Here is a 12,432-nt window from a genome sequence, read left to right as displayed (position 1 = left end):
AGGTAGATGTCATATTTTCGGGATTCGGGAAATACATGATTTCTACCATTTGTACCATTTGTTCTGTGGGTTTTTATGTGGATCGGTGCCACTTAAACGGCTGTAAAGCGAAGGTTTTGGGCCTTAATCTGACTGACTACCTGTGTGGTTTGGATCGGGCTGAAGCGTTGCTGCTCTCGGTTGTTCTTAAATTTCCGTGCTCGGTGTCGGAGGGGCTCGTCGCTCCGACTGCATGTTAAATGTATTTTATATAATTGTCATATAAACAAAAGCTAAGGAGTTGCCTAAAAATAATTTCATAATCCGTATAACACAAACGCATCAACACACAGTATTGACTTACCTTGTGCCGAATCGCTGCCTCTGTTCTCAGCCTGTTCCCGTTACAGTGGATTTTCTCCGGCATTATTTTCCTCCAACAAATTATTCCACTGAACGAAGCACGTACAGCTTCCTTTTAACCTCCGTCTTCCCATTTCTGACGCTGGATCTTCAATATCATCAAGCTTTGAAATAGCAGGCGGCTACAAACCTGGTGTTAGCTGTAGTGGCTAAGTTTTGGCTACAGTCCGCTGTCACCTTGATATCAGCAGATAAATGAAAAAACTAAGCACTGGATGGTACCGGCTAATTACTGGACACAATGACACACCAAAAAACTTGATTGTTGTACCAGTAGCTCACAGATATTTTAAGTTTTGCGTATTTTTCATGGTACAGGCCTTGCAGCTTTGGTTAAAAGCAATAGGAGCAAGCAGGACCCGGAACCAATCTATGTGGCATAAATTCAAATGGAAATACGTCACCATCTCTCGTGGCATATACCCCGATAAATGGCCTTCTGCAAACATACAAAATGAAGTCCAAACCTCCAATTTGTCTGTTAAAATTGTGTTAAATGGGTTATTTGACAATGTAGTTTTAGTTCTGAGACTCTGAGCAAGATTCATAATGTGAAACATGTTATGTATTTCATATTGCCTATGCAGGGTTATGTGCCTTTTATTGTCGAAACATCCTGAGTTGCTGTGCGTCTCCCTGCTGTTCTGCCATTCGACCTGAAGTACTCTGGGAAATTAGTGTTACAGCAACATCTTAATTGGAAGCAGGCAATCTAACTCACATCATTCACAGTTTTGGCGCCGACGGGGATTACGTGAGTTATGAAACTGAGTCATGTTGAGTTTTAATAAAGACTAAAACTGATGTTGAAAGCCTAATATAGGTTACATCATCCAAAACATAACATGCAAAAGAATTACGACATCCGAATGTCTGTGTTTTTTAAACATATTTGGACATGTGAATATTTAAAATAAATCTAAACCTTCTGTAAAATAATAAAAATGCTGCCTGGGGACAATAAATTGGCTAGAATCACACACAGCTGTATCACATCAGGTACTGAAAACACAATAATTCATCATTTTAAAGGAGCTTTACTATATTTAAACCTTACACTTGCAGTTTGGTATGCTCCTAACTGTTGAGGTCAGAGTGAACACCATGTTGAGATCCAAAGAGCCTTGAGAAGGAAGATTGTTGCCTTTTATGAGCCTCGCAAGAGATTAAGTGGGGTCTAATTTCAAATCAGCCTTTTCCACTGTATGGAAAACAGTCTGCAAGCTGTGGATGCTAAAAACAACCACCAACATGTCCAGTTCCAGCAGTTCACCCTGCAGGCTGGCCATAGGATGCTACAGTAAGGCTTAAACTGTTGTCACTAAGCTTACAGCTGACTCTTATGTTTGACATTAAATGTGCCATCAGAAAGAGATAAGAAGTTTAACATTCATTAGAGGAGAGAAAGGAGAAAAAACATTACTTTCTAAAGGAAAAATGAAACAACTGAACAACTAAAGTTTGCCTGGATTTATGTAATAATATCCTTGTGAAGACGAGATGAAAATTAATTGAACTGGGGGACATGTTAGGCATGAACTCAAAATAAGAAACAAGAAAAGTACATGATAGCAACTGTAAGTGTGTCAACCAAGGACTTATCCCGAGCCTGGTCAAAGTCCAGATCTGGATCCCTGGAATGAACATCCCAGTGGTAATCATGCTATTTACAAAGGCGTTGGTGTGTCCTAGCTTTTTTTTTTTTTTCAGCTAGAATTCACGTTTCTGTCTATATCTTTTCTTTTTTAAGTAAAATATGGTTAACTGATAATGTTTAGCTGTGATCAAATCACTTCCTTTATTCAGTGTGACCCTTTTTTCAAACAGCCGTGCTTTATAAAACAGTTTGCAATTTTAGAGTTACAGTGTACGTGAAACATGACTGTACTTCAACATTTAACCAAGTGAAAACACTGGTAAGTTGTTACTTTATTTTTCTGGCACAGTGTCAGATTCTAATCAACGAACCACGTTCCTCCACAGACCATCAATCCGTCTACATCGGCGTCCCCGTGTCTCGTGGGTTACGCCGCAAACGGAGGCGACGGCGTTCGAGTCGAGAGGCTCAGGACATGGAGCGGGACAGACACTACGGCCACAACAGACACCAGGACCATGACCGCTACAGAGACATAGACATTGAGGAAGGACTTATGGACTCAGCTGAGCAGAGTCTCCAAGACATCAACCGCACAAGTAAGAGCGATCAAACAAACAAGCCTCACAACAAAGCCCATCACAGTTACAAAGACGGTTCATCCAGAAGGCAGACCACAGGATGCTGAATATATATCTCCAAAACACTTAAAATGTCACTGGACTCACAGCTGACTTACTCTTGCTGTAGAATTCCATTCAGGGAAGATGGAAGTCTATAATTCTATTCTCAAGTCTATAATTCTGGAAAAATTAGTAAAAAATTAGTTCACCTTCCTACAAACAGCTACATTGTGCATATAATATGTTCCCTGCTCAGACACAAGTAGCAGAACTGACTATATCAGGGTTAAGTCTGCTTATACCATCTGACCCTTCAAGCAATTTACGTGTACCAAAGGCCATATTTTAGAGTGTAATCTAGACTGTGTCAAACGATCCACACTATTTGAAAATCCTGTTCACCTCCTTGCCTGTGGCGGTGCTGCACCAGGAACTACTGAAGGATACAACATGAAAGACCACAAGCTGTTTCTCCTTGTAGCGCTAGACTCGCATGTTTGTTTTGGTTCTATTTACCCAGAATGCCCTGTGCTATAGTCTGCCTCCTGCTTTTGGAGCAGTCTCAAATTCACATCGACCGAACTGAGGCCGAAGTTTTTAAGTGGACCAGAGTTTGCTTTTTTGGTCCACATTTGAGTTCAATTGAGCATTCACACCTCAAACCAAACCAACCGAACTAGAGTTTGATTAAACCAGACTAAACAGAGCTGAATGCAGCCCCAGACAAAGCCACTCACAAAAGTATTTGTGGCATTAGGATTGTGTGCTTCTTGCCTCTATGCTTTTCTGTTCAGTGTCTTCTCTTCTTCTACTAGTTGCTCATGGAAGACACTCAGTCATGCTGACTCAGGTTCTTCCTGTTAAAATACAGTTATTCCTTCCCCCTCTTGCTACTTGCTTGCTCTGGATGGGAGTGGACTTAATAATGAAAAATATGATTAATACCTGCTTGAAGGTTGTTGTTTTCAAAAGGTACTTTTAGTCTGACAAACAAGACAAACAAGAATTTACTGAATGTGACAGTATTTCTTAAGATATACTTAGGATACTTCTGATCCAACAAGCAGCATTCGTTGAATTCGTTCAACGATTCGTTGAATTTATTTCTGCAGCCCTTTTTGCGATTCATTTGTCACCAACTTGTGTATTTCTTCCCTTTATTTACCTGCAGCAGCAGCTCAGTGTGTTTACTGAACTCAGCCAGCATGCAGGTGAAGTTTTCATTTTAATTAAAGAAGGGCTTTTTGTCATGCTTTTGATATGATTTAACTCCCTTCTGGGCATTTTACAGTAAGCAGCAGGAGGCTGAGACACAGCCTGAGTGGGGATTGCTTCTTCTTTTGTCATAAACACGGCAGCAGATCGCTGTTGGTTTGGCTTTCAAATACTTGGAGGTAGGAGTGCTGGTGAATTGAGGGGTTTTATTTAGCAATTTTCAAAATGCATGTGGTGCAATAAGTGGTAAGAAAGCAGAGGTACTTGATCAGACGAACTCGATGCAAGTGGCAGCGTTTTCAAACGTTCTGCCTGCCGTACAAGAATGACATAAATATACAAAACAACCGTTAAAAAATTGTGAATTATTATTACTTTCTCCAGCTATGTGTCTTCCTCTGAATAGATGAAACCTGTGATTGCAAACAAACTAAACAATGTTTAGTTTTTGTCCAGTGGATTCTTTTTATTCACTTTCAGTTCACATTTTTAAATAATATGTCATGTGAAATGATTTACAGTTTCTAGCTGTGTGTAAAGTTATTCAATGCTATTGATCCATCAAAGATTAAAATTCTTGCAAAGTAATTAGAGGCATGTAGAGTCCTACCAGGGCCAGATTATAGTTTACAGAGCAGCATAAATAAAAAAAAAGAAACTTGGAAATGTTTTTTTTTTTCTTTTTTACTTTTCAAACTCAGAAATGTTCTTGTTTTTCCTAGAGTATTTCTGAGATTAATCTCAGAATTTCTCAGTTTTTTTTTTCTGGTAAATATTAGAAATATCTGTAAGCAAATTCCTTATAATTTCACTTCATAATTGAAATCATCATTTGAAAACTGCCTGTTGAAAACAGCAGTTGTTGTTTCCTTGTGTTTAACATTCAAGTCACTCAGATTACATGTCAGTGCAAAGTTTTAACAGGTTTTCTAAACCCTCGAAGTTTGGAGGGCTGGGAGAATTTCATCTGATGCACCTGAAAAATGACTGCAGCATGATTTTTCAATAAATAAATAAAAATAAAAAGTTCATGAACTCCAAAGCCTGAGTGAGAAAGACAGGAAGAGGTGATTACATCTTTGCTAAAATTAGCTTAAGTTGGATGTAGGGCTCTGTGAGCACGAAACAACCTTCAGTTGTGTTCTCTTTTCTGCAGGACCTTAAATGCGACAAAGTTAGGCATGGAGTGTTTATGATGCATTAAAAACTTCCCTGCAAGTGAAGTACTGACTACAATTCATTTTAGAAAAATAATTCTACATTTCTTCTACGTAAAATGTAAAAATTTTCTTAACAGTATGAGATCTATAGTTATGTAGCATCTTGAAAGGGTAATCGCTTAAATATATCCTCGATACGGTCACTGGATACAGAACAATTGCGTTGATAACATTGTTCCACTGTCAGATTATTTCCAGCAGAATGTGTGTGTAACAGTATGACATGCTGGTTCATGGCTGCCTTGCAGATGCCCTTCTGGAACCCTTTAATTCAACTTAATTCAGTTTATTTATAAAGCACCAATTAACAACAAATGTCATCCCAAGGCAAGCAAGTCCAATTTACGTATAGAATTAAACAATCAAATCTACCCAATCATGAACACAGATTCAAATTCTATTGCAAACAATTCAATCCTAGTTGAGCTACTAAAGCTTTCTATAAGTATATTAAGCTTTTTTTTTTTTAAACATCTTAAATAAGTTATTTTCTGCGACGCAGTGTCTCCAGCAGCAGAGCGGCTACGCTACATCCTGAGTGAAGATGACGACATGCCCACGCCAACGCTCTTCACAGAGATGGACACTTTGCAGCGAGAAGGTGACGAGCTGGAGTGGAAGGAGTCGGCCAGGTGTGTGTCCACGCCCAAAACACACATCACACACCCGCATAAACACACAGTCGTGTTTTCATCACTTGTGGGGACTTCACATTGACTTCCATTAATTTCTACAGCCTAACTCCTACCCTTGTCCCAACCCTATCCTTAACCATCACATACTTAACCACTAACCCAAAAACAAAAATTTCCCTCATGGGGACCAAGAAAATGTCCCCACAAGGAGCAATGGTCCCCATAACCCCACAATGTAGACAGAAATAGGTTCCCACAAGAATATAAAAACCTGGTACACACACACACACACGCACACACACGCACACACACGCACACACACACACACACACACACACGCACGCACACACACACACACACACACACACACACACACACACACACACACACACACACACACACACACACACACACACGCACACACATGCACAGTGTTTGTTTATGTTGAGGAGACAGGAAAGGGAGTTACTGATGAATCCAATTTCATTAACAGGAAGCATGTTTCGGTTCATAAAGGACATTCCTCTCATAATAAAAATTACGTTATTTATAAAATGCTTTTGAACAAAGTGCTGAACCGATGCAAGGAGATGAAAACCATACTAAAACAAATAAAATAAAAAGGAAACGTCAATAAAATAAATAAAACTGTAAGTACAGGATAAAGACGCATGAGACACTGAACAATTTTTAAGTTAGCTTTAAAAATCTCCACAGAACAATCCTCACTGATGTCACACAAAGATGTGGCATGAAAGGAAAACCCATTTGCTCAGAGTTGCTTTTGAACAATGGAACAGTGACCAACATATTGATGATTCTAACTAGGACACTTGACAAAATGTAATGTCTGTTATTGGTTATCATAACTGTTGACTGTATGACATGTTGCTGATGTTTTGTGTTTTCATGATGTAAAGCACTTTGAACTGCTGTGCCAATCAAATAAACTTGCTTGATTGATTGGCAGTATTAACAGTGATAAGTGACAATAAGAACTATTTATTATTCCTTTATCAGGTAACTGTATATCTGTGACTGCATCACACAGCAATCAAAGCCCCCAAACAAAAATGCTGCTCTTGATGACACCAATTACATAAAAGCGTCTGATTTATATCACTAATCTGCACACAGCAACTGTATCTAATCATATTTTCAAATGTATTGATATTTATTTATACAAATAGTGGGGAAAAAAGGGAACATCATAAATTGGAATTTATCTTGACAATGATAAATCAAAATTCTTATCATGATAAATGATAAACGATACAATAAATGCCCACCCGTGCAGGACCGCTTTGGCAGAGTAAAATATCATTCGTGAAGAATGAAGCTTGGAGAATGAACTGAGGTCACCCAAGCTGCCCTTTCAGTGGACCGACGCCTGCTGAGCAGAGGGAACCCAAACAGCACTTGTTGAAATCCTCAGTGAGTTTTAACATTTTGTCCTTTCCTGATTCACTTTTTCTTTTGATGCTTTTATATCTTCAGGTGGGTGAAGTTTGAGGAAAAGGTGGAGGAGGGAGGCGAGAGATGGAGTAAACCCCACGTGTCCACGCTGTCCCTGCACAGTCTTTTTGAGCTCAGGACTTGTCTCCAAACAGGGACGGTGCTGCTGGACCTGGACGGCTACTCGTTGCCTCAGATAGTTGGTGAGACGTCTCCCTGAAAGACGGGACGAAATCCCAAAAGTATATGTACATACCTATATCCATCCCTTGTGGTCTGTTATTGGTTGATGAATTGGCATGTTGATGTTTCGCTGTTTCTTGTTTTGTAGCCAAACACATTCAAAATGTTCTTTTATAATATGTATTATTCGTACTTTGTGTAATTTGTCTGAAAATTTTCTCAGTCTTGCCTAAAAGGAAGTATTTTCTGTCCTAATCAAATCTAGCTAACTAGTGGAGCCTGTCAGTTAACGGGTTATTTGCTATTAGCGATAACAGTATTTTTTAAATTTAGTTATGTGCCATAAAATGGCACAATATGGCTGTGAAAGTTATATGTCAAACAAATATTATCAAAAAGAGCATTTGAAGTTAGAATAACTAAATGTTGCTAAGATGTAGGATAAAAATGATCTATTTCAACTCTTCCAACAGGGCCGGCCCAACGTCATTTGTGGGCTTAAGCAGAACTTGATTTGGGGCCTGCCCTCCAGCTGTCAGTACAGATGTTTTGGAATGTGGTAAAAGGGTGTGGAGCTTAAACTAATCAATTCTAGCAACTGTAACAGTAGCAAATAAAAGAAGCTTTTCCTGAGAGGGTGGCCCAGACTCTGTACCTCATTTACCAACCAAGTGGTTTCAGCATAAATGTCAGCTGCAGACTTGCTGATAGAAGAGTACCTAATCCTAGTAATCAAGTTTTTAATATTATCTTATAAGTTTTTCTTTCTATGACGTCAGTTTGTCCTTGACCAGCCTTTCTTTTAATCCACCAAAACTCGTAATGAGTTTTTAATTGAGTTCTCTTTTCTGAGAGCTAGAAATCTTTTTTTCTGAGAAAACACCTTTTTGCGGCGGTGGGCTTTGATGGAATGTCACCTTTCATAAGCATTCTGTTTTTCTGAAGCAGCATTCAATCTCAAGGAGAGAAATCAGCTGATGTTTTTCTGCTCTGATCATTGATTAATTCCTTCACCATCAAGACTTTGAATGTCTGAGTAAAAGCCATTTATCACATGGGAACTGAATTCATGTGTCTGTGCAGATGACATAATTGAGAGACAGATAGAAGAGGGCATGTTATCACCTGAGCTCAGGGAGAAGATCAGCTTTGTGCTCTTGAGGAAACACCGACATCAGACCAAGAAGCCGATTCACCGCTCACTGGCCGACATGGGCAAGTCCGGCTCCTCTGCAAGTGAGTGTTCACACTGGTACCACAAACTGCAGTCTGACTCAGCAAGGCCTGACTAAACCTTTACTTTACACAGGATAATGTTCTACCCTGTATAAGATGAGATAATTCAGTTATCTTCACCAAAATTAAGCTTATTATTAAAGCAAAGATAAGCTAAATATGCTACCCAAGATGACTAAAATACACAAAAATATATTTTAGTGTATTTGTTCTTATTATCATGATTAACAACACTAAATGTCTGGCCACAATGCCAGCTTTTCAGTTAACACTGAAATAGTGATGTTTTTTCCCTAAGTAATGTGTTCAGCTCTGTCAACAGCAGTAACTAGAGACGGTGTCTGCTCATCCTTAAAAGGTCTTGAATTCACTTACCTAAAATTAATGTCTTGAATTCATTTAAAAAATGTTAATATTAGTCACAGGTCTTACATTTTGTCGTGGCAGGGCTATCCAATCTCAGATATTTTCTGTAAGTATTTTTATCAGGCAAAAGTTTGGGTCATAATGTTCGCAGGCATCTTCATCTTGAGTCACACTTTGCGGCTCAAGACAGTTCAGGCTACCGGTAACAAGCTGCTAAAACTTTCATGCTAGCAACCAAATATTGCTGACTTGTTACCAGCTAGTAAGCAAGTATTAGCAGCTTGCTACTGGTAACTCTGACTGCTTGAGTCACATAGCTGGCTATTTAGCTAGCTAGAGAGCGATATGCCATTGAGGAGCACGAAGCTGTTGCCAAGTGTTACAAAAAGACCCCAGAAGTTTCAGTTTTGGTTCTCTTGCATTTTATTTGTCCATCTTAAATTGTGTTCGTAATGGTATGAAAAAGGTCTTTAAAAGTCTTAAACTTGATTTGGTGAAACCTGCATAAACCCTGCAAGACGTTTTGTGCAGAAAGTCACTATGCATATGTTTACCGTGTTTGTTAAATGGGTCCGTGCTCTCCAGCAGCCAGCAGGGCTCACATCCTCCACAGGGGACACATTAATGTTTGATGAGTTAATTATCACTGTAACATTTCCCCATCTCATCAGAGCAAAGCACATGCTGCTCAGTAAATCAGACAACATCACCTTCAACTATTTAGCTGCTGCTTGCCTCTGTGTCTGCTTCCCCGCCGCTGTCAGGTCGGAGCGTACCGCCCCGAGGTGGAATGGGTCCGGGTCCAGGTCCAGGTCCAGGTCAGGGTCAAGGGCCGAACTTTAACCGATCCACAGAAGATCTACGAGTTAAGCAGCAAGCTGCTAACTACGGACGCCTGCGTGAGTGATGTTTTGCTACGATCAGCTTTTATTAGGCTTTTTTTCCTAAGTCCTAAAACATGAAAACATTTTCAATTTCAGTTACAGCGCCTAGACTCGAAGTGAAGTACAATAAAAATACAAAATTTACAAGAAGATTCTTGTAAAATGTAAATACTTTTGTAAGGCCCTGTTCTTCCTAATTTCCTTTGCTTTCATTCACAGTCCACGCTTACCAGTGGACTATGAATTAATCTTTAAAACATTTCAGGAATATGCCATTACTGTTAATAAATGTGTACACATGTCATGCAGAACAAGCTGCTAAAGCACAGCAGACCTTACTTTCCTCAGGAAAAGATCCAAAAGCAAACGCTGCTGATGAAAAAGAACACGATGGTCAACCTCTCACTGAAAACATATATATTCTGTTAAATGATGGGACAAAAGGGTAACATTTTGAAATGTGTGCATCTTGTTACATCTAGTTTACAATTGTCCGACACACAGTGTGTCCTCAGTGTTTCTTAATAGACTGTATTACTGCAAACCTAGCAGTTAACTTAAGCACTATATAACACAATGGGAAACTTGACGTAGACTTGATTTTTCAGTGAGTGTTTTTCCCTTCCAGGTCATGCTCAGAGCAGAAGTATGAACGACATTGCCGACACTCCCAGCACAGACCAGGTGGGCTCCAACTGTGACTTCACAGACCAACCGCTATTGTGTAGAAATCCAGTCACTAAATCCTGATATCTACCAAAAACATGTAGAGTTTATATTTCTTAATTGGTCTAATTTTTTGTTAACTTACAAGCTATACTCAATTTGCTGCTCTGTATTACCTCATTGACAATTCCTCTTTCATTCCTATATGTTGTAAAAAGCGGGATAGAAAGTGTGCAAACACACATGGAACCGATTCAATAACGCGATTTAAACCCAGAGACACACGCTGGGGCAGTTGCGGGGCCGTGCTGTTGTTGTGGGGATCAGGCTGCTGAGCTTTGAAACAGGCAGGTCACGATTAGGTGTCGCTCTCTGGGAGGGATGAAGTGGAAAAAAAAAACTGAATGAGGATTTGTTTCAGAGAGTACAATACGGGTCATGAGTGGTCTTTGTTAGCTCAGCCACAGGAACAAGGATTCCAGTGACCGGTGTTTAAATTGGACTTACAGTCGGTCTGACTGTAACTCCATGCATTAGACATGCAACAATGGACAAGTGATTTTATTTTTTTTTTCCCCTGCTACTGTGTGTTTGTGTGTCTGTGCTACACTGTCAGTGTCAATATCGAGCCGAAGCAGGGAGGACCATGGATCTCATTGTCCGGTCCGCGTGCCCACTGCTCACATGTAGTCACAGATTGATGCTGTGGATTATTGGCAAAAGCTTCCACACATTGAGCGTCTTTGAGCCTTTGCCCGATTTCCTGCCGCACCTTGACGCGCGGCCAGGCAGGTCAGTCAGCCTGGACTGGCACGGCTCGCCCCGTCACAGCTGCGTCAGCCATCATTGTTTGACCTCATTCATTTGTTCTCAGGAAGCCACACAGGATGCTAGTTTGTCACTGCTAAATGTAGAGAACGCCCACGAAAATAAGCGACTGATAAAAAGCAGCATTGAAAACAACAGTTGATGACATTTTAAATAAACTTTGTATTTTTTTTTTGTTTAGTTCATATTTAGAAATCATAAACTCTAGAAGACATGACCTGCAGAGCTGACAAATGTTCAGGTCCTTTGATGTTTCATCATTTTGAAATTGCGATGTTTCCGTTAAATAAGAGACACAATTAAAATCACACATGAATAAGTTTGTTCATTCATTAAAAATCATGCCACGCCATCATCCTCCAATTATTTTCTGTCATCGGTTCTGTAAACCTCTGCGAAGTGGAATAATATCGACACTGTTTTCAAAAAGTTTTACCACATTGAAAAGTCTGGCATACATTGTTAATTTGGATAAATCTATTTTGACTACTTATAACAAATTAACTCAATGTATTTAAGTGGGGAGTGGGGAGTACAAATGTGTGCCACTCATTAGATTTTTTAAAATATATACATGCATCACTTTTCTTTTACTTCATAACTGTGCGCTAAGTCTTGATGGTTCATATTGTAAAATCCTGCTAAAAAGTGAGAAATGACTGTAAAGTGAGGAATGCCAGAGCGTGTGTAAGCCTTTCGCAATTAGCAGTTAATCAGATGGTGAATCAAAATGAGCTCGATAATTTACATTTTTATTATTAATATTTTTGGGTTTTCTTCTTCCACTTTGTTTGTTTATTGCTTTTGGTTGTCGTCTTTTATTTTGGATATTTAAAATATCACCCAGTTTCAATTTTAAGTGTTCTTTACACAGTTACAGTTTATTGATCTTTGAAAGTGTGAACTTGCATTATTATGTCCTTATCAATATACACTTGAAAATTTTCTCAAAACAACATTATCATTTATCGCAACAATTGTTGGAACAATTTACCGCCTAGAAAATGTTGCTCTTGTGACAGGACTAGGTGTGTGAATACGTTTGAAAGGCACTGTTAACAAAGAAGGCTATAATGCAGATTTAGTCACAAATATGTGTCACATGTTACACATGTTAACTTT

The 12,432-nt window shown here is 39.2% G+C and overlaps 1 protein-coding gene across 1 annotated transcript in view; it reads left to right on the top strand.

The window, feature by feature from the left end:
• Positions 1-12,432, top strand: part of slc4a5a (solute carrier family 4 member 5a) — a 36,225-nt gene that overhangs the window by 8,736 nt on the left and 15,057 nt on the right. Inside the window, exons 3-8 of the mRNA XM_008417290.3 lie at positions 2,386-2,598; positions 5,560-5,689; positions 7,190-7,350; positions 8,414-8,566; positions 9,697-9,831; positions 10,445-10,500. Of these exons, the coding sequence (XP_008415512.1) occupies positions 2,386-2,598; positions 5,560-5,689; positions 7,190-7,350; positions 8,414-8,566; positions 9,697-9,831; positions 10,445-10,500 (848 nt within the window). The remainder of the gene's footprint in view (positions 1-2,385; positions 2,599-5,559; positions 5,690-7,189; positions 7,351-8,413; positions 8,567-9,696; positions 9,832-10,444; positions 10,501-12,432) is intronic.

The sequence above is a fragment of the Poecilia reticulata genome, chromosome 9, assembly GCF_904066995.2.
Source record: "Poecilia reticulata chromosome 9, P_reticulata-male-v2, whole genome shotgun sequence".
NCBI lineage: Eukaryota > Metazoa > Chordata > Actinopteri > Cyprinodontiformes > Poeciliidae > Poecilia > Poecilia reticulata.
The sequence above is the reverse complement of the archived record's forward strand: the minus strand, read 5'-3'. Positions and strand labels throughout refer to the sequence as shown.